The 22,533-nt window shown below is 36.9% G+C and overlaps 1 protein-coding gene across 1 annotated transcript in view; it reads right to left on the reverse strand.

Moving 5' to 3' along the window:
• GPSM2 (G protein signaling modulator 2) overlaps positions 1-20,021 on the reverse strand; it is a 45,994-nt gene extending 25,973 nt beyond the window's left edge. Inside the window, exons 1-4 of the mRNA XM_087446278.1 lie at positions 19,787-20,021; positions 9,615-9,914; positions 732-953; positions 203-338 (exon numbers count right to left, since the gene is read on the reverse strand). Of these exons, the coding sequence (XP_087302404.1) occupies positions 203-338; positions 732-953; positions 9,615-9,670 (414 nt within the window). The 5' untranslated portion in view covers positions 9,671-9,914; positions 19,787-20,021. The remainder of the gene's footprint in view (positions 1-202; positions 339-731; positions 954-9,614; positions 9,915-19,786) is intronic.
• Between the last annotated feature and the right edge of the window lie 2,512 nt (positions 20,022-22,533).

Below are 22,533 nucleotides of genomic sequence, written 5' to 3' on the forward strand. Positions count from 1 at the left end.
TGAAAGAAGGGCCTCTCACTATTTCCTTTTTTTCCTCTATTTTAATACTTTTATGATGTTTCTCTTTTTCTTCTATTTTTCTATGAGTATTTTCTTTTTTGGTATTAACTTTTAGATAAACTACAGAATAATGAAATAGAATTAAAACATAAAGCAATTTCAATGAAAACAGTTGGCCTACTATATAACGTTTCCTTATTACCTTGTCATTAAGCTCTCTGGAAATGTCCAGGTGTCGCTGACAACAAACTACAGCTTCATCAAAATTCCCAAGGACCTTTAAGGTGTTCCCCAGATTACCACTAGCTTTGGCCTCCCCCAACTGGTCTCCAATAGTCCTGAAAAAAAGAAAAGCAAATGGTGTTAAAAAGAAGCAGCCAGAGCACATTTTTCCCTAGAGGACAACGGACACGCTTAAGGTAAGAAAGACCCATTAGCCTTGAAACCTACTTTAAATAAAAATTTAAAACTTCCATTTCTGTATTTAGATTTAATTAATGTTTCATTCATTTAATTAAACTCTAGGATCATTTCACTACTATTCATTCATTTAATTCAACTCTGTGTTCAGCCTAAAGATTAGTTTTAAAATGTAATGCTATTGAATTAGAACTCACTAAATGTATTTAGTTTTTTTAACTGAATGAAAATATTTTTAATTTAACTGAATGAAAATATTTTTTAAAGTGACAGTTAATTTAGGAAGAAAGAGTATTAAAAAACTTAATTACCTTGCAAGAGTTAAATCATGATGATGGTATTCTAATGCTTTGGCATAATCATGCAAATAAAAATAAGCATTGCCCAGCTGGCTGTAAATAGCACTCAGTGTTTTTAGGTCTTCAGTTCCAACTTGAACTGCAGCTTCAAAGAAGGACACACCAGCACGGCAGTCTCCTAATTTACACAGACGTTCCCCCTCCAAGGCAAGTTCTAGACAAGAAGCTTCCATTCTATAAAATTATACAGGACAGACATTACAACATTACATTACAACTGCATCACAGTGTTTTTAACTTCAAGTAATATAATTTAAATGTGGACTGTGGCTACTCTGGCTCAGAACAGCTGCCTCTATAATTGAAGTATACACACATCATTGATAAAACGGTAAACTATTATTTATAGCAAGACCTAATTTGCCTATTAAAGTGTCTCTGAGCCTCAGAGGTCTTTTATATAGGATAGCTAAATATATCTATATGGAGCCCATTTTATTTTATTTTATTTATTTATTTTTTTTTTAAAGATTTTATTTATTTTATTTTTCCCCCCAAAGCCCCAGTGGATAGTTGTGTGTCGTAGCTGCACATCCTTCTAGTTGCTGTATGTGGGACTCGGCCTCAGGATGAACGGAGAAGTGGTGCCTCGATGCGCACCCGGGATCCGAACCCGGGCCACCAGCATCGCAGCGCGCGCACTTAACCACCAAGCCACAGGGCCGGCCCATGGAGCCCATTTTAACTGGCCTACCCAGAGCAACCCACTTTACCAATGAGAGAACTTAAAGTAGTGTTTCCTACACTGTTCTGAGTTGTGGCAGACTTATGGACTTCCTGAGAGTTTGGGGAGAACAGGGGTGCCTGGGGAAGATGAAGTCGTATAATACTACTCTTCTCTATCCAGGTATCCAGGTGATCTACTTACCTGTCCATCAACCCCTCCTACCATCCATCTCTCCTTCTCTGTCTCACACACTCATACACACACACACACACACACTCCTTCCTTTTCTTACCCCCACACGATCACCTGTACTTAGAAAAACAGAGGAGCAAAATATCTTGATCTACAAGGCACACTTCCATAAGAGAACTAAGTGTCAAGAAACTTTACTTTAGAAAGTAATGACTTAAAGATGTGCAGAAATTCCAATTCTCAAAGTCTACCACTGATACTTCAGGTTTTAATCCTGACTTTTAGTAGGTGCCCATCCTCAAAGGTGCCATTGTGTTTCTTCAACATTTTCGTGATTTCTGCCAAGTCTATGTACTACCTAATCATTCACTTAAATGTGTTTCTATAATTTGGCAAATTTCCTTTAAATTGGCACAGTTATTAAAAAAACTCTAGCTTCATCCAAAGCAGTATCTGTGAAACTGAGTTTGATGTGATACTTATTTTTATTTCCTAAGGCACATTAAGACAAATATCTAACTATTAAAATCAAAAAGAGAGTAAAATTACCTTATGTACCACCCATGGTATACATATCACCCAGTGGAAAACTCTCATTTAGCTCATCAATCATTTGATTTCTGGAGCAGCACTAAATTACTCCTTATTAGAATTAGCTTTGAGCAACTCTAACAGAGCAGTGGTTCTTAATCCTGGCTGCACAAAAGCAGAATTCCTATGGAGCACTCTTTAAAACTCTCAATGTTGGGTCCCCCTCTTTGGGTGTGAGGTCTGGCCATCAGTAGTTTTATTTTTTATTTTATTTATTTATTTATTTTAACATACCTTTTATTTATTTTTTTTTTATTATTTTTTATTTTTTTATTTTTTTTAAAGATTTTATTTATTTATTTTTCCCCCAAAGCCCCAGTACATAGTTGTCTGTCATAGCTGCACATCCTTCTAGTTGCTGTATGTGGGATGCGGCCTCAGCATGGCTGGAGGAGTGGTGCCTCGGTGCGCACCCGGGATCCAAACCCAGGACGCCGGCAGCGGAGAGCACGCACTTAACCGCTAAGCCACGGGGCCGGCCCTAATTTTATTTATTTATTTATTTTTTTCTCCCAAAGCCCCAGTAGGTAGTTGTACGTCATAGCTGCACATCCTTCTAGTTGCTGTATGTGGGATGCGGCCTCAGCACGGCCGGAGAAGTGGTGTGTCGGTGCGCGCCTGGGATCCGAATCTGGGCCGCCAGCAGCGGAACGCGCGCACTTAGCCGCTAAGCCACGGGGCCGGCCCATCATCAGTAGTTTTTAAAAGCCCCACATTATTCCAATGAACAAGCCAGGGCTGAGTACCACTGCTTTAACTGGAAATGTGAATTAAACCACCACTCACCCTAAATTCATTCAAATATGAGTATACTTGTATATTTCTAGTAGCAGGTCAATTAACATGTTTCTTCAGGTGCTGTCTTTTAGCCTATAAAACTTCAAGATTCTTTAGAGCCATAAATTAAAATGTAATTGTAACAGTGGAAAATAAATCTGACACAGCTAAAAGAAAAGTCTGGACTAAGATTAACAGAGCCAATTATAAAGGTTCAGAGCAGACTTCTGGTTCAGAAGAAAGCAGATTTGTGTAGTCATCTCTGATAGGTAATTTTTCAAGTTTTGTATCTCGGTATCTTTTTTTATAATTCAAGTGAGTTAGCTAAAGGCTAACGTTTGTTCACAGTTGGACTAGTGATTTCACCCGTACTTTATGGATCTAGGCAAAATAATGCAAGTAAACCTCTATTTAACATTTTGCTTCAACATCAGATCAAGTCAATTAGATATAGGAGGGAAGATCTAAAGTACATGGAAAAATAAATCGGTTAAATCAGAAACCTTAAATTGCTATATTTATTTTTCTTTATATGTCATTTCAAATAATAAATCCTGTTTTTGTCTTTCACAAATGAAAACTTCCCTTTAGAACTATATTTTTGAAAATGAGATTTCATAAAAGAAAAAGATTATCTTTGTTTAAGGTTTTATGAGGTTACTGGTGTATTCTGTGTTTGAAGAGAAATGAGTCAGCAAAAGATCAATATGTAAAAATGTCTTTTTATTAAAGGGTTCTTTTGCTAGATGAGGTACCTGAACTAGTTGTCTTTATTTGTCTAATTACTGAAACCACTGAGATTCTAAGAATTATGATAGGGAAAAAACTGGAAAAAAATAGTCTTACATATAAAATACATTACTTTTTCTATTAAAATTTTTTAATTTAAGTATGATTCCAATTATGTAAAAAATTATATACTGAGCAATTTCACTTGCTAAGAACTGATCTTAAAGTTATATGTACACAAATTCAAAAAGATAGATGTAAAACGATGTTCATAGCAGCAAAAAACAACAAACAATTTAAATGTCCATCAATAGAGTATTGGTTAAAAAAATTACACGTGTGGCTGGCCCAGTGGCGTAGCGGTTAAGTTCGTGTGTTCTGCTTGGGTGGCCTGGGGTTCCCCTGGTTCGGATCTGGGCATGGACCTATTCATGCTCATCAAGCCATGCTGAGGCGGTGTCCCACACAGAAGAGCTACAACTCTACAACTATGATACACAACTATGTACTGAGGCTTTGGGGAGAAAAAAGAAAAAGAGGAAGATTGGCAACAGATGTTAGTGCAGGGCCAATCTTCCTCAATAAAATAAAATAAAATAAAATCCCTGTTCTTCTTAAAAAAAAAAAATTTACATGCCACCGTACAATGAATACTAATGATGGCACATGATTTCACTGAGAGAGAGGTAGAGAAATAGTCACACACAGCAGCACCATCAAGCCCATTAGGTTGCTGACCAGGAAATCAGGGATAAGCAGAACTGGCTCTTCCTATGTCAGACGTGTAAAAATTGGAAGTTTGCAACAGTGTTTGCCCATATCCATATAAAACAGAGAAGTGCCTTCTTCAAATAAATAACCACAAATATTCAACCTTCTGGATTTAAATTTATACAACGTTATACTAGAAACATCAATCCAAATGATGTTGCATCTGACAAAATTTAGCCATAGACTGAATGGTGTCTACAAATTTTTAAAAAGGCATTTTATGTGATTCTCATTAGAAACAGTGATAGCAAACTAGAACCCTGCTGGCTACCCAGCCGTCCTTGAAGTCCATGGAGTGAGAATGCCCTCTAGGAGAAACTGCCTTAGAAAAGTTATTTCAGTAACTAATGCCCAAAATAAAGTCCAAAACTCTCTAGTTTATGATTAATTCTGAGCTATATTATGACTTTGGTATATTTTATTAAAAAGAAATCAATAATGTGGCAAAATCTCCAACACCTCAATCAAATATATCTAATTGCAAAATAGTGAAGGCAGTCTTAGTTTATAAATTTTTCAGAAGATCATTAAATAGTAACAGAGAAAGTAATTTCATATCCTCTCTATCTCTATGAGAGAATAGAATTACTTCATTTGTTTACCAGTTGGGTTGAAAACAAAGAACATACCCAGAGTAGAAGACAAACCAGGAAAATACCTCTCCATTAAAACACAAAGTTTTCTTTTATTCTTCCTAATGGCCTATCTAGTTATATAAGCAAAGAAAGCACATATCTAATAACTATAAAAAACTAAGTACTGCTATCTTTATTTTATTTTTTCCCCCCAAAGCCCCAGTGGATAGTTGTATGTCGTAGCTGCACATCCTTCTAGTTGCTGTATGCGGGACTCGGCCTCAGGACGAACGGAGAAGTGGTGCCTCGATGCGCACCCGGGATCCGAACCCGGGCCACCAGCATCGCAGCGCGCGCACTTAACCACCAAGCCACAGGGCCGGCCCAGTACTGCTATCTTTGACTGAAATATTTTCATTTTTCCTAACAGATTGAACATTATAGCTGTAATTCCTCATTTTCTGCACAAACTCATGTCATTTCAATTTCTTTTAATTTTTATATTTTATTATTTTTACTTTTCTTCTACACTAGGTTTTTTTCTTTACCTCCTTAATTTTGTTTTTTTTGTGTTCATAGTATATCAGTGAAAGCAAAAGAGGATTAAAACCTTGATGCTACATCATTTTAAAAGATTTAATACCAGTTATATCCAAATCTGACTCTCCTCTCAAAGGACTTACACACTATTTAAGAATAAATGATGGGATGCAGGACTTAAGATTCAAAACAAGAGTGCTCTGCATCTTCTCCGTTGTGCTCTGTCTTCTGTGCTTGTTAAACCTCTTTTTATGGGGCCGGCCCCGTGGCTTAGCGGTTAAGTGCGCGAGCTCGGCTACTGGCGGCCCGGTTTCGGATCCCAGGCGCGCCCTGACGCATCACTTCCCCGGCCGGGCTGAGGCCACATCCCACATACAGCAACTAGAAGGATGTGCAACTATGACGTACAACTATCTACTGGGGCTTTGGGGAGAAAAAGGAGGAGGATTGGCAATAGATGTTAGCTCAGAGCCAGTCTTCCTCAGCAAAAAGAGGAGGATTAGCACGGATGTTGGCTCAGGGCTGATCTTCCTCACCAAAAAAAAAAAATCTCTTTTTATGGACCTTAGCTCCACCTTCTATGTAATCTAATTGCGCACGGAAATAGACCCTTTTCTATTACCAGTCCTAGATCCCATAAACAAATTTAATCCATTCAATTTACCACATATATCTAGTTATTCCAGTACACTTTGAAAAAGGGGAAGTAGCACAAAATTATCTTGATTTAAATTTTGATTGGTAACTTAAACTAAAAGTGATTTTACTATATATTATATCAAATTTAATTCTCAAAATAACCCTCTGAGATATGAATTATTACAGAAGGGAAAACTGATGCACAGACAGGTTACATGACTTGCTCAAGATCATACAATGGCAAAGATGAGAAATGAAATCCTGTCTTTGTCTCCAAAGCCAGTACTCTTTCCACAACTCCATATTACCTCAAACTATTATTCAGGAAAAAACATTATTAACAATGACACTTATCTAGCAAAATTGAAGAATTCAACACCAAAATTATATTCCTTTACAACTTATGTGCAATAGTCTAATGTTTACAATATTAATGTATTGAAATGTTTATTATTCATAGTAACAAGTATGAACAAGGAAAGAAAAATTCTTCTCAAACACAAAACTAGAGAAACTAGTATAATGAACCTGATATATCCATCTTTCAACATCAACAATTACCAATATATGATATATTATCAATATGTTTCATCTCTACTTCCATCCTCACTCTCCACCCCAGGCTCTTTTGAAGTACATTCCAGACAGCATATGATTTCATTTGTAAATATTTTAGTATGTATCTCTAAAAGATGTCCTTTTCAAAAAAATATAATCACATTATCATACCTAAAAAAATTAACGGTAATTACTTAAAATCAATCGTCTACTTTTTTAAAATTTAGAAACTAATTCCATCTTACTATCAGTCTCTATTTCTCTCTACCTTCACAAAGAGGTTGAAAAATATTTCATAAAGCATTCTGATATCTCTCAGGAGGTTCCTTAGTGTCCAAAGAATTATTCCATTTCAACATTATGAACTCATTGTGCCATAGAAACTCCTCCAGGGATAGATGAGGACCTCCACAATGAAAGACCCAGATGGACAAAACATTACATGCTAAGTGCTTACCAGAGTAGAATAACAACTTATACTAGGCCATAACTCCTGACATGAGGGATACAAACTATTACCTGCAATTATACAACAATCCAATCAATATACAAAGTGCTGTCTTAGAGCACTGATGAAGCCAGAGATTTGTTTGGTATATTCTTACTAAAAATAGAGTTTTAAGTTTCTTTTGGTGAAGTCCTATAGCAATGTATAACTATGCTTGACCTATGCTGTATCATGGGAAAAGGACAAATCTAAGACCTTCCTACAGGCAGAGGTGCAATCTACTCCTCCTTATCTGCTGCTCTTAGAGTATTAAGAAGCATACTACTCTTGAAAACATTTAGCAAGACAGAAAAACACCTTTTGTTCTTCTTAGGTTCATCTGATGGTTATGTCCAATGGACATTCCATCAAATGTGGACTATGAGCCAGACATCATGGCTGCCCTAAGGGAGCTAATGGTCAAAGAAGGGAGTGGGGAGGGAGGAGGAGACAATTACAAATAAACAGGTACACTGAATTTTAATATAGTTGGTGTTAAGAAAGAGATATGCACAGGATGTTATGTGAGCACATGGAGGGCACACAGCCAAACTATGAAGTTTAAAAATGGTTTCCAGGAGAAGATAATCTCTGAGTTGAATCTCAGATATTTAGTAGAATTAGCTAAAACAAGAAAGTGAGAAGGGCATTCAAGTCATAGGGTATAGCATGAGCAAAGGCACTAAGACACGGAACAGCATGACATGTACAGGGAACCAGAGCTCAAAGTTCAAGGTGAGGACTGAAAGGAAGGACGAAGGAATAGGTAGAGGCCAGATAATGAAAGAACTTGTGTACTATGTTAAACTTGGCTCTGCCCCACAGGTGAGTAGGAGCTACCATAGGGATTAAGGAGAGGTTGCATGGTTAGCTCTGCTTTTAGACTGAGCCCTCTAGTGGCAAGTTTAAAAGATGGATTCCAAGAGGATAAGAATGGGAATGAAGGAAGTCTAGAGGCAAGACGATGGGGGCCTGAACTATAGCAGAGGTGGGGAGGATCCAGACCGGTAGATGAATCTAAACAACATTTAGGAGGCAAAACTGGCAAGACTTCACGCTAGATACAGACAGTGAGAAAGGAAGAGAGTATGTAAAATAACTCCCAGGCTTCTGGAACTATGCCCAAAAAGGTAGAGTGAGGGCATTTCATATATCAAAAGTTCATTTTAATTATATTGAATGTCTTCCATTTTCTTTTATTTGAAACTTTTTAATTTTTAATAGAAATGCCCTCACCTTACCTATACAAACTTGCTTGGCACCATGCCCTAACATGAACCATCTGCTCCAAAGGATAATAAATCTCCTCGTCATTTCTTAAACATGTGTTAAGACATCTAAGGTTTGGTAGCAAACACCTTCACTCATTAAAGATATAGAGATTGCTATAAGTTCTGATGTTTATTTAACTTATAACAGCTTTGATACAGAATCTATTAGTATCTAATCACTTTACTAATAATTATATATCTTCCATTCTAATATTTGTGTTTCTATTTATTTTACAATTTAGTGCAATGGCTAGAACTTCCAGAATAAATGTTAAATAATGATGATGCAAATATCCTTCCTTTGTCCCTAAATGTATCAGAAATATCATTAATATTTTATCACTAAATATTAAACTGGCAATTAGTTTATCATGTTTATAATTTTTATTTATTTATTTTTTTCCCCCACAGCCCCCGTAGATAGTTGTGTGTCATAGGTGCACATCCTTCTAGTTGCTCTATGTGGGACATGGCCTCAGCATGGCCGGAGAAGCGGTGCGTCAGTGCATGCCCGGGATCCGAACCCGGGCCGCCAGCAGCAGAGCGCACGCACTTAACCGCTAAGCCACGGGGCCGGCCCTAGTTTATCATGTTTAGAAAGTACTCACCCATTCCAATGTTAACACCCATTTTTTAAAAAGCTCATTTATAAAAGATGACCATTTAAAAGTTGTAACACAAAAATTAGGTCATTCAGCTGACCACACTACAAAATTGATCTTTTACCCCCAAAGATACAGAAATATACTTCATTTTTATATTGCATTATATAGAGTTATAAACTATAAAGTAACTATTCATAAACTCTTCCACAGATTAACAAACAAACTATAGTATATAACTGGTCTCAACTACCATTTTCTTACAGAAAGGATATAGAACTTAACCACAACAAAAAGAAAACATTATTTACAGCAGATACTAACTATGGCTGGTACATTTTGAATATTTTCAAATTTAAATTTGAAATGATCAGAGTTAAACACATTTATATAAATAAGGATTAAAAATCACCCACTAAGAAAGCAGTAGTCTTACCTGTAACGAACATGAAAAGAATGGTCTTCCCTCATGCTTATCAAATTTTCCTCCATGGAGTCATATTATAAGCTGAGTACAATACGAAATTATTTTATTTTGCCAATCCAGTTCTTTACAATGCAGAATTGTTGCAGAACATTGTCCGGTTAGTATATTAATGAGTTGGTGTTAATACATCCTAAGCTCCTGCTGCTTCTTTATTAATAATGAAAGGAGGTCAATGTCAGACAGCTTAAAAGTTCAAAATGTGTCCCAATCCTTGCATCTGTGGCCCTTTCAGCAGCACTTCAGCAACATCTGCAAAAGGAATACAAGATGCTTTGCTTGAAGTCCTATTTTCAAAGAATAACCTAAAGTAATTCCAAGCTGTACATAATCACACAGGTAAGTCCACAGACTGCTGTCATGTCAATCACAGGAGAAAAACAGCAGAGGGCTTAACTGTCACCATGAACCTTCTAAACAAGGATGTGAAGTATGAGATTTATTTGAGAACTGTACTTTAATTTTTTAAATTGGTTTGAAATATAATAATTTTATGTAATATTTTCTATTATAAACAAAGAAGAATATTATGATATTAGTATCTAAAATCAAAACTTTGATACTTCAAGCTTTTAAAAACTGCTATTAACAAGTAAAATGAAAATTCAATAATTATGTGAACAAGTCAATTCTAAACTGTACATTTATTTCTTCAAAGAAGATACCTGTGCTGATAATTAGGTTATACTTGTGTTTATTTGCTCTCAAAGTATATTCTATTTTTAAACTGTTTAAGGTCTTTAAAATGTTTTTATCAATACTGAGTAGGTACAAAAGAAATTTACGAAATATGTGTAAGGTAGAATGACACAACAAGCATTTATATAACACCACCCAGTTTAAGATAAAGAACATTATCACTGCCTTTGAAGTCTCCTGGGTGCCTCAACCTAACCCATCACCTTCCTTTCCCCTCTAAGGTGATCTCTAAACTGAATTTTGTCATTATTCTCTTGTTTGTCTTTATAACTTTGCCACAAATGTCTGCATAGGCCTAAATAATGTATCATTTTGTTTTGTATGGTTTTGCTTAACATCATGTTTCTGAGATTCATCTCACTTGTTGCACATAGCTACAATTTGCATATTTTTATTGCTATATCATATTCCATTGTATGCCAAATGTATTTTTCATTCTGTTGATGGGCAATTGGATTGTAATTTTTGGATTTTTGTTTTTGCTACCATTAAAAGTATTGATATGAACACTGAAATTAATAACCCACATACTGGTTAAACAGCACAGCAGATAAGCTAAAGAGAGAATGAGGGAACTACAAGAATATCTGAAGAAATTATCCAGACACACACAAATAAAGAGATGAAAAATACTCAAGAGCAGTCCAGATAAAAGGAAGACAAAATGACCTTGGTCTAATCAGAGTACCAGAAGGAAAAATAGAAAGAGGACTAAAGGCAAAATCTTCAGTGATAAAGACAGAATTTTTCAGAATTGAAGACAGACATGAATTAGCAGATTGAAGAAGCAAACTAAATCCTAAACAGGATAAATAAAAATGAATCCATACCCAGATATATCACAGAGAAACTACAGACCATCAGATATAAACTATAACCTTTAAGGTAACAGTTAAGAGAGACAAATAAGATAAGATTAAGATATCTGTGTGTGTATATAAATAAATTAATAGACACAATTAATATACATATAAATTAATAGACAGAATTATAAAGTCCTGGTATCTCAGTGTTATAAACAACCCTATAGGTCAGTTAGTTCAACATTTACTACAGCATTCCCAGAAAGGTCATAAGGCAGCTAAGCCTAATTTTGAATAGTCCTTTTAGTAAATTGTTCCGTACTTTGAGCAATCTTTCCATTTTGACCCATTTCTTCCTTCTGCTGCCGTCCAATAAAGCCTAATTCCTCTTCCACATAACATCTTTTTAAGTATTTCAGTTATAACATAAACTAGACTCTAAATAATACACACCCACTGCCTTGTTAATTAAGTACAGTTAGAGAGAGGTTAGCAGGGAACAGAGTAGTCAGGACCTTTGAGGAGGAGGAAGATGGAAGGTGGAAAAGAGCCACCTTGGGAATATTGACAAGCTTCCTAAAGGAAATGAGGTTTTCACATCAATAACCAGTTTTGAACATAAGAAACACAAAACAGTATTCCTCTTATCCCGTCCCTTGGCCAACAAATGAAGCGGTGTCTTAATAAAGGATGAAAAGATAGGTAGCAGCTATTAATCCAACAAATCTTCTGTTTTCCTTTTGTTCAGAATTCCATTGTGCCTTGTTTTTCCTTAATAAAAAACACTGTTGCGGGAATTAGTGTAGATATTCATAGCAATAGCTCCAAAGTACACCTAGATTACACAGCAGCTAAACTGTCAAGCAAGCTATCTTCCACTATCTACTTTGAGGTTTAGGCTGTAATTTATAAAATGGGGCAGAAGGTGAGGTATTAGAATTAATTTAACTTATAATTAAATTAAATTATAATTGAATTGAAATATTTTTTCATCCATGAGATTATAATGAAATTCCAAATTTTACCAATCATTTAAAAATATGTTAACTTCGTACTTATTAAAATGTAAACATGTAGTCAAATTACCAATATATATACATGGCGTTATAAAATAGCTTACTTGATTAAGACTGCATAGAGAACCACTTTAAAAATAAATAAATAAGAAGACAAGAGAATGTTATTCACCATTTTACTAACGGCAATTTATAATATGGTTTTACTATTCTCAAAAGAAGAGTATCCCCAAAAAAGTCACTCCTACATTACAATCTCCATAACAATTAAGTAGCATTTCTCATCTTACAATTATTCACTGAACAAACAAGCAATTCTTGATTCAATGATTCACGTTATAAGAACTCTCTAACCAATTTAGTAACAAGGTGTTCATTCATGCTTCACATTACCTGGAGTTAACAAACGCACTTCATAGTTTAACACATAATTCATACATTACTAGTGTAACACTAATAAAATTTGCAACAAACATTAAATTATGAATTGTTCATTAGAATAAGAAAATTTAATGACAGGACCAGGAAATGGAATGGAAATTATAGGTTTGAAAGAATATTAAGAAGTCATTAAGTTTAACCTCCAACCTCCATTTAGATTTATAATTTGCAGGGAACACACATGTCCTTAATAGCATCTCCCAGGTTTTAACAAACAATGCTCCAAAAACCTCACTGCTAACAAAATTGTTAGCTCACACTATCTTTTGGTCTGACCATAGAGAAATACAGAGAAGCAATAATTTTTTTCCATATCCTAGAAACTGATAGAAACATACAGAAAAATCAACTAGTACCTGACTCTGATTGCCTCACGTTTAATTTCCTAATTAGGAAGTCAAAATAGGTAGACTCCCATTATACAGCTAGTGGACTTCTAGGCACTGTCCAAGGTTGCAATCAGAATAAACAATAAATCCTAGCCCTCTTTATTCCATTAGCAGTAAAATGTTTACAACTAGGTGATGGAGAAAAATAAAGGATAGACAGTTACATTTATATGTTTTGTCCTTCTTTCAATTTATCTAAACTATCTACTCTCTACTACAACTTAAATGCCAGTAACTTTTGGTCCGATTCTTTAAGTATCTTTATAAAGGGTAACACCCATCAGGCAATAAATATAACTTACTTCTCTTGCCTCCAGGATAGATAATCTAAATTCTTTAAACTTTTCTTCTCCTAATAATTCCTTCTAAGGTACAATACTCAAATTCTCCAGACCCCTTTCAGTTGTAATGTTTCAAGTCAGATACAGGAGCCCTTTATCAATTTGAGCAGGGATAAATAATGGGGAAGAATCAAGAACACATTTAAAATGAAATGAATCAAGAACACATTTAATTTCATGTTAGAATTCAGGGTACAGGTTATAGTAACAAATACACATCCTAGGAATAATGAGGGTAATAAAGCAGGATGCCAAAACAGCCACTTCTAAAATCAACTCAAGTAACTACCCTAGGTAAACTAGTTATTTTCTGTCAAATTATGTATCTGTAAGCAGGCACTAATTTATTTTTAGATGGACTAAATATGGCTTGTCACCTAATCCAAACTTCTAATTACACTTTATCTGAAAGATATAGTGGAAACCAGATGGCAAGTATAAGGAACAATACTTGCATAATTAAGAGCAGGAAGGTAAAAGCAGGAAGTTTCCACAGAAGAATATGAGAAGAGTGTAAGAAAAGGCAAAGGGTGTAGTCCAACAGAGAGAAGTCCAAAGAGAGGGAAGGTTCAGAGCTTGATTTTAGTGTGGCAGGTGTTGAGGAGCCAATTAAAGGCAAGAAAAATTATTCTGACATCAGAATACATGACTGAGGTGTGAAATTAGAACCTAAAGCAAGGGAAGTCAGGCTCAAGAAATGCTGGGTACTTAACTAAGCAATCTGGCTAAGAGTACCCAGAGAAAAATGGAAGCAATGCCCACTGACTAGACGTTGAGAGGCAAAGGTCAAGCAGGAACAGAGAGCTCACAAGATGGCCAATTTTGAGGACAGGTGGAACAGCAGCAATAGGCACGGTGACTGAAAAATTGGATAGCAAGAGTGATACTTCAGAGAGGAGAAAATGGAATACTTATATTAAACTTGTGCTTGGTAAAGTGCTATATGTTCACCAACAAGAGTTGAAAGAAAAAGAAAGATATCAAGCTTGAGATAACTTTAAATCAGATAAAATTTGATACACAGGAAAGGATCTGGGGGAGAAAACACTGAATGACTGATATTTTTGAATTTTTGTACATATTTAAAACTAAAATTTTTTTAAAGTACCAATGAAAACTAAAACTAGTTAACACCGCAATAGGTCAGTGGCAAAATTAAAGAGAAATTGCAATAGGAGAAAAAAATTAAAGCAATGCATGAAAGTTCTGATTCTTCATTCAACATACTCAATCTCTAAACCAATAATATAAATCAAACTGTTGCATAATACTACTGTCAGCTAAAGATAACTCAAGACTATATGTGTGTGTGTATTTATTTCTATCTGTATCTATCTATAGTGTTGAACACAGTTTTAGTGTTAACTGATAATCGTCATACATATCAAATGTAAATTACTTTACACAATCCCAAATTAATAAAATAAACAATCATATTGCTTAGTTAAGAAGATCATTCTATTCTCTATCATTCCGGAGAAATGAGAATTTACTACAAATTATGCTGTAAAAACTGTATCAATGAAGTTTTCCTTAAGCAAATATATAATCCTAAAGTATGTACTCCAATTAAGGTTGTCTTAATTTATCACTAATCTTTAAGTTTGCAACAATCAATGTTAGTCTGTGAGATGTAAAGCCAAGTTACTTTAGAAAACAAGTGTAACTAACAGTATAACTGCTAACAAAACACAAATTTCATTATAAAAAACTTTCTGATAAACTGTTTGTGACTATCAATTAGCTAAGCAAAAGGACAGATTGGAAAAATGGTTCTAGGCTCTAATAAATCTATATCTTAAAGGCACACCACCAGTCAGAAGGGTTCCCAAGCGTAGTATCTGAAATTAATTCTCATAGGTCATTATGAAAGATATCAAATAGATGCAGAGTAAAGGCACTATTAATTTCAGACTCTCATTTTCATTCTTGGCAGCTTTAAAAAAAAAATTCAGGTCCAGAGCTGTGAACATTAAAAATGTACAACAATGAGTGCAACCATTTCAGAGTAGTATAATCCAAAAACAATTTTAGTAAGAAAAAATAAGAATTCCTTTTCATGTTTTTGAATGTTTACACCTAAAATCTCACCATTCTAAACAACTAAACTATATATAAACTGCCTTTATTGGTGATGAACATTTGCATTTTTATCCATCACATAAAGCTAAAGGACTCCTACAAATTATGTTCCCTGGATAAGCAAAATACTCATAAAAGCCATATATGAAATTTCAAATTAGATAAATACTGAAACAAAATGTAATCTAGAAGAAAGAGATTTGAATATTTCAAGGCTTCATCTTAGCGTTGTTAAACAGTGAGAAAGGACCAAGCGTATGAGTCTAGTGACATGGAAAATGCTGAATGCTTGTAGTTCAACAGTGGTTTCCAGCAGTCTCCACACAAAGCACTATGGCTATCATAATTACTACACGAGCAGCCTCTTAATGTCTTAAGGTTTGGTAGCCCGTGATAAATCAGGAAGAAGTTGAACTGAATATTTTTCTAAAGGGTGATAAACTAGAAAGGGGCTCTATTTTTAGATTATACATGGAATAAATGTGAATTACGCCAGTGACTACACTAATCATTAAAACTGGTGTTTTGTAATTACAATACTCAGTGATTACAATTCAATAGAGAATGAAGCAGTTGCTTAAAAATTTCAAGGACAAAAGGAAGATTACTTTCATGCAACATCCTAATCTTGGTTACCTTTTTCTCTGCAAAGCAGTTACTGAATCAAAACTCCTAGTCCAACAAGATTAGTTATTTATATTTAAGAATATAAATATGTTTGACTAAAGGAAAAAGATCTTATATATGTTCATTAGAATAAAATTAGTATTTTTCTCCCTATAATTTGGTTTTATTTCTCATCAAACTGAAACCCAGAGTTTACAAATAATGTTAATTTTCCCTTCTATAAAATAATTTTAAATAGAGATGGTCCTTTTAATCCATTAGTAAAATTAATAACCTTTTGAAAGAGGTTCAATTAGACATTTGCATAAGAAAAATGATTTCTCGTTAATTATTATAAACATAAAATTGGATACATAAAAGTATTATTATATTGAGGTTATAGAAAACACAATGATGACTTAAAAAAAGAAGACATTCTGAATTTTAACAACTCAAATTATATTTTCAGTGCTTCCCAATGATAACTCAGGTTATAAGACCAGGAGATCACAAGAAAATGTCTGCAATCCAAAAACAGCTATGATTCACACTAAGTCCAATTTTTACAAATAAAACCCCTAAATATATATATTACTCCTTGCCCTTTCTGATCTGTGATCTTTTTATCAATCAATAAATATATATGTTTATTTGTTTTTATTTTTTTAGGGCTTATACAAATTACTGGACAAAAGCGATGCAATTAACAGGAGCTCAAAGAAGTAAATTCAAAATAAATAGCCTTATGAAGACATTACTATGCCAGAAAAAAAAGAGAAATACTTGTTAGTTAACAATGGAGAGAACACAACTTTGAGAAAAACTGGTTACCAAGTCACCAAGTCGCCATTTATTACTACCATTGTTGGTCAGCCATCAGCTTAAACCAATTAATACATATATGAAAAACTCAACAGTTAAGTAGAAAAGTGGTCCTTTCTACTGAGCATTGTTCTTGAGTTAGTAAATGACAATAAATCAGTTCTCTTAACAGAAGGACTTTAAAAAGGCAAAACTGGTTTCAAACACAATTTTAAGCAGAAATAAATCCCAAATGCAAAAGGATTATAAATGCCTAAAGAGGATCCCTAGAGACTTTGAATTCAGAATTCTTCATAGGAAATATAACTCCGTCTTCTCCTTCCAAAAGTTACCACCATTCTGTGGAAAAGTTCAATTCAGTAATGTTATGAGATGATACGGGAAGAATAATTCTAAGTAAAAAGGACGAAGGACAGCTTTGAGGAAGCAAGGAAATCTGTACTGCATCTTGCAGGATGGGTAGACCTTATTAGGCAAACGGAGAAAAGGCAATTCCAGCACGGGGAAATGGCTCAAGCCAAGCAAGGGGATGGGAATGCACAGAATGCACGTGTGCCAGGACAAGCACACTGGGTCAGGAGTAGAGAAAGAGAAGTCCAAGAACGCACTAAACTGTGAGGGACTCTGAATACGTACATGGCTGAAGCACATATTCAACCCTATATTACATAATGAGGAACGTTGTAATTTTCTCAACAAAGGAATAGCAAAGTTAGATCTGTGTTAGGAAGATAAACTGTCAGCAACATATGGGGCAGGACAGGGAGACAGATGAAAGATACTGTAAAAACTCCAGCAGCAACTACTGCATAGGAAGCCTTCTCTTGTCATCTCACAACACCAAGCAAATTGCTTTGCACATAATCGATGTCCAACAAACTTTTTTGATTTCTTGCCCGTAAAGAAGATAAAAACTATGAAGCGGCAAAGAATCCTATAATAATGAGAAAACCGGCCTTTAGTACGTTTCTGCTCCACAGTAAAGAATATATTCATATTCATGTAAATAACTCAGGAAAGTCTTACTCTTAATTTTTTACTGTTTTTATAAAGATGATTAAAAGGATTTGTGATTTATAAGGTATTGAAAGGAAGACAGAAGTCCTAAACTAAGGACTGAAATATTTCTGCATAGTTCACAACAAGACACAGCACCTACAGGCATCTTAAAAGTAGGATTATGTCCTTACAAATGGAATCCAGAGACCTGGAGGAGATTTAAACAAACACACAGACGCGATACAGCATGTGCTTTGGGATCAGGCCACGGTTTGAAGCCCGGCACAGTAACTTAGTTATATGATCTTGAGCTACACTCTCAGAGTTGGTTTGGGCATAATGATACTTATCCAACACCAACATGTGTTGTGATGATGGGAGATCTGATTTATAAAGCACCTAACCCAATGCCTGGCTCTGGTACTTAACGAAAGTACTCAAAGTATAGTAGCAATAATAATAATAGCTATTATTATTATTATAAAAAAGAACATGTCTATTAGAATAGATTTAGGATAGTCTAAATCTATACCAGATTTTCAATTTTAAAATTCCAGAGATTACTAATTACAAAATTTTATCTTTTAGGTAAATCTTAGAAATATTTTATCCTTAAGAACGAGGCCATTTTAAAAACGACTATATCCTATCTGTGTTACAATTAGCCTAAGTACCAAGTCTGAGATTTATATTAAAATATAATATTTGTAACACTGCATGTCTGATTGAATAACAGAAGAAAATACACCTAAACTGCTTATCTAGCCAAAGAGGATTAGGAGGAAATGCCTCTCAACAATATCACACAACTTTTTACTTTGTATCCGCTCCACTCCTTACATTGTAAAGAACAGCCTGAGAAAGAGTTTGTCAGAACGAATCCACGGTAAGGTGTAAAGAAGAGTAGGTATGAGACTGTCCCTCAGCCCCTGAGCCCTCACACACATCCATGTCAACCAACAGTGATCTGCTGCTTACTCAGTTCTAAAAATCAACCACAGTTGCTTCTTGAAAAGTGACAATTCAAGCAAAAGTGGTATTTATCAGAGGTAATCACCCTGGCGGCTATCAGGCTGGAAATCTTTCGCGCACCATGCTAAAGTGGCAGCCTGAAACTTCAGCTCGGTCGGTACATCAACCTCCCACACCCACGACGAGAGACTCCAACACAAGCCGAAGAAAGCAGAGCCAAGAGCCTACTTCGTTTAACTCCACGGTAGGGTTTAATTATGCATTAAGGCAAATAAAATTTCCATCCTTACTCCTATTCTTTAACGGAGTTCAAATGATACTAGTTAAAATGATCTAACTGGTTACCATCAAAACAAGGAAATTACACATTTTCCACTTTTTACTATTCGAAGATATTCTATAGGTTTTCAGCAAAGGGCTTTCTTAACATTCCATGCTTACTAAAACTTTTTGCAGCAACTACCAATTTTTATGGTAAATCGACAGGTTGGTGTCCGAAAGAGCATGAATTTAAATATTGTAAACGCAGGTGTTTGACAAAAACTGCCTGGTTTAGACAGCAGCGCACGACTACAAGTGACTGCAATCTGCCTGGGGTCTAATTCCACAGGGATTCCGATTTTTCAGGTCTGTTACTCACATTGAGAATACGTGACACATCACTGTATCCTAATATACTTTTTATTAAAAAAATACTAGGGAACGAGGCTCGTAAGATTTACTCTCATTTTAAAACGTCCACCAGAAAGCAGCTGAGCGCTCGTCCTGGACGCAGCTGTCCCTCATCCCGAGTTTCTGGTTTCTCCACTCGCGTCCCCGCCGACCACCCCCGGCTCCTCCCGCCCCGAACAAAGGCGGTCGCCCCCAGACCCTGGACACAGAGCCCGTCCCACACACGCCCCCTCCCTGTCACCTCCCGCCGCGGGGCGCCCTCAAACGCCCCTCAGAACTCACCTCCCGCGGGCCGGCGCGTCCTGGGAGCGCGGCGGACGCGGCGAAGCTGCAGCAGCGGCCGCCTCGGGCGACGGGCGGGCGGCGGCAGCCCCTCCACCAGGCGTGTCAGCTCGCCACGGGCGCCTCGCCAGGCAGGGGCACCGCGGGAGGCCGGCGCGCGCCCCCCGACCCGGCCCCCGGCGGGTCACGTGGGCCAGACCTCCCTGGACTCGCCTCGCCTCCCGACACGTCCCACCGCCAACCAGGGGTCCGCAGCGCCGCCCGCTCTTCACCGCTCCCCTCCTCTGCGCCTGCGCCCCGGCTCCAGTCGCTCACATTCAAACAGACACCGCCCCGCGACTTTCGGACCCGCCAATGGCCGGCGGTGGGGCGGGGCGCGGCGATCGTCCCCGCGCGGCCTCCGCCGTCCTGGGTGGGTGGGGTTCTGCGTGTCAGGCTGAGGGGAGCGTTGGGTGGTTCGGTCCTCCGCTGCTCCGGGATCTGCCCTCCAGCACCAAATTGAAGTTTCTTTCCCGTCGTCGTCTTTGTTCTTCAGACACTGAAGGGTGGAGCGATAAATATCGTCCAGAAAGAGGTCTTCGGAGGGGCTCTTGTCCAGACCCCTTGAAAAGACGGGAGCCCAAAACCAGTGCCTCCTGCCCTTAGGACTCGGTCCTGGCCCAGAGAATGAGTATCCCAAGCGGCATATGCGGGATGTTTCAGAAAAAGAGGGCTCTGTGAAAGGAACAGAGGGACCCGTGTGGAGGTCTGAACAAGGCAGCCTCAGTTCTTGAGGCTGTGTCACAGTTCTGGCGTTTCCAGCTGTTAAAAAAGCAAACTTCTGTTGACTGCAGAATCGCTGGTTCCCAGCAAAATTGGGTAGCCGTTTTACTCAGTTTCAGGCAGCTACATTCCAAATACACTGGGAAGAATAAGTTTTATTTCCATTCACTTCCTCTCCATATCGAGTTAACAAAAAATAGATCTCAGTTTGTTTTTCTCAAAAATTCCAAGACTATTGTCTCTCTGGGCTACAGAATTTGATGAATTTAATTAGCTTATTTCTCAGGTAGGTATTTCTCCACTGAAATGAAAGTTAAGTGTTTCTACAGGCTTAAGGATATATTAAAGAAACCCTCGGTTTCAATCTCTCTGTGAATGATGGCCACAACCAGTGATCCAAGCAGCCTTTCTCTTATTGGGAACATGTTATGGCAAATTGGTTAAAATAGCTTTGGCATCAAACTAGACCTGGAATTTGAGTTCCTTCTCTGCCACTTACTGGCTGGTTGACCTTGAATGAGTTATTTATCTTCTTTAGCCTTAGTTTCCTCAGTTGTAAAATATAGATAATAAGTCCTCTTCTAATAAGGGTGGTTGTGATGCTTCAGTGATGTAAACATTAAGTGGTTAGCATAGTGCCTGACTGCTCAATAAATGGTGCCTGTTGTTAGCAACAACTACCTTTAGTAGCAGGTTCTTATAAACAACTGAATCAGCTGGCTGTACTATTCAGAGTTAGGTATTATAATTCCTTCTTACTCATAAATTCTTTTTTGGGTGTTAATATGAAAGCCACAAAGGAAGTACAATATATCAAATTCAACATGTTCAAAATGAATCATTTCCTCCCTGCAAATCTTCTCTTACAGTGACTTTCTATCATTGATATTGATCTCCAGCTTCCCAATTACTCAAATTAAATTATCTTTTAAAAGGCATAAATCAGATTATGTCCCTCTCCTACTTGAAAATCTTCAGTGACTTCTCATTTGATTTAAAATAAAATCTAGGGCCGGCCCCGTGGCTTAGCGGTTAAGTGCGCGCGCTCCGCCGCTGGCGGCCCGGGTTCGGATCCCGGGCGAGCACTGACACACCGCTTCTCCGGCCATGCTGAGGCCGCGTCCCACATACAGAAACTAGAATGGATGTGCAACTACGACATACAACTATCTACCGGGGCTTTGGGGGAAAAATAAATAAATAAAATCTTTAAAAAAATAAAATAAAATCTAAATTCCCTACCATGGCCCCCAGAGCCCTAAGTCATCTTGCCCTGCCCACCTCTCTACTCTCCTTTATTTCCCTCTCCACCTGGCTCACTCTAAGTATACAAGACATTCTTCAGGCCCTAGAACAGACCAAGCCTCAGGGCCTTCTCTCTGGCAGTTCCCTCTCCTTAGATTTTTTTTCCCCAAGCTCTTTAAATAGCTGCCTTCTTTTCATCCTTCAGCTTATCCATTGCAGTATTTAGCAAGTATTTATTTAAGTTTCTGCTATGTGTCAGGAACTGTTCTAGGTGCTGGGAATATAGTAGTGAGCAAGACAGAACACAACCCCTGATATCATGGAGTTTAATAAAAATAAACAACGAGAAAAATATTAGGTTGTGATAGGTACCATGCAGAGAATTCAAAGTAGGATTATGTGAGAGTGAATACTGAATGACTGAATGACTACTTTAGATTGAGGGTCAAGGTAAGAAAGGCCACTTTGAGAAGATGGTGTCAAATTGAGATTTGAATTACACAAGGAGCAGCTAGCCTTCAAGCAAAGCTCAGGAAGACCACATTAAGTAAAGAAAACAGCTAATGCAAAGTCCTGTGAGGACAAGCCTTGTGGGTTTGAGAAACTGGAATAAGGCCACTGTGGCTTAAGTGAAGTGAGGGAGAGAAAAACATACAAGATGAAGTCACACCAGATCATGCAGGCCTCTGTAAGCCAGGATAATGAGCTCAGGCCTTATTTTCTAAATTTTATAATAGCCA

This window comes from Ceratotherium simum, chromosome 2 (assembly GCF_057802395.1).
Source record: "Ceratotherium simum simum isolate JZ-2026a chromosome 2, ASM5780239v1, whole genome shotgun sequence".
NCBI lineage: Eukaryota > Metazoa > Chordata > Mammalia > Perissodactyla > Rhinocerotidae > Ceratotherium > Ceratotherium simum.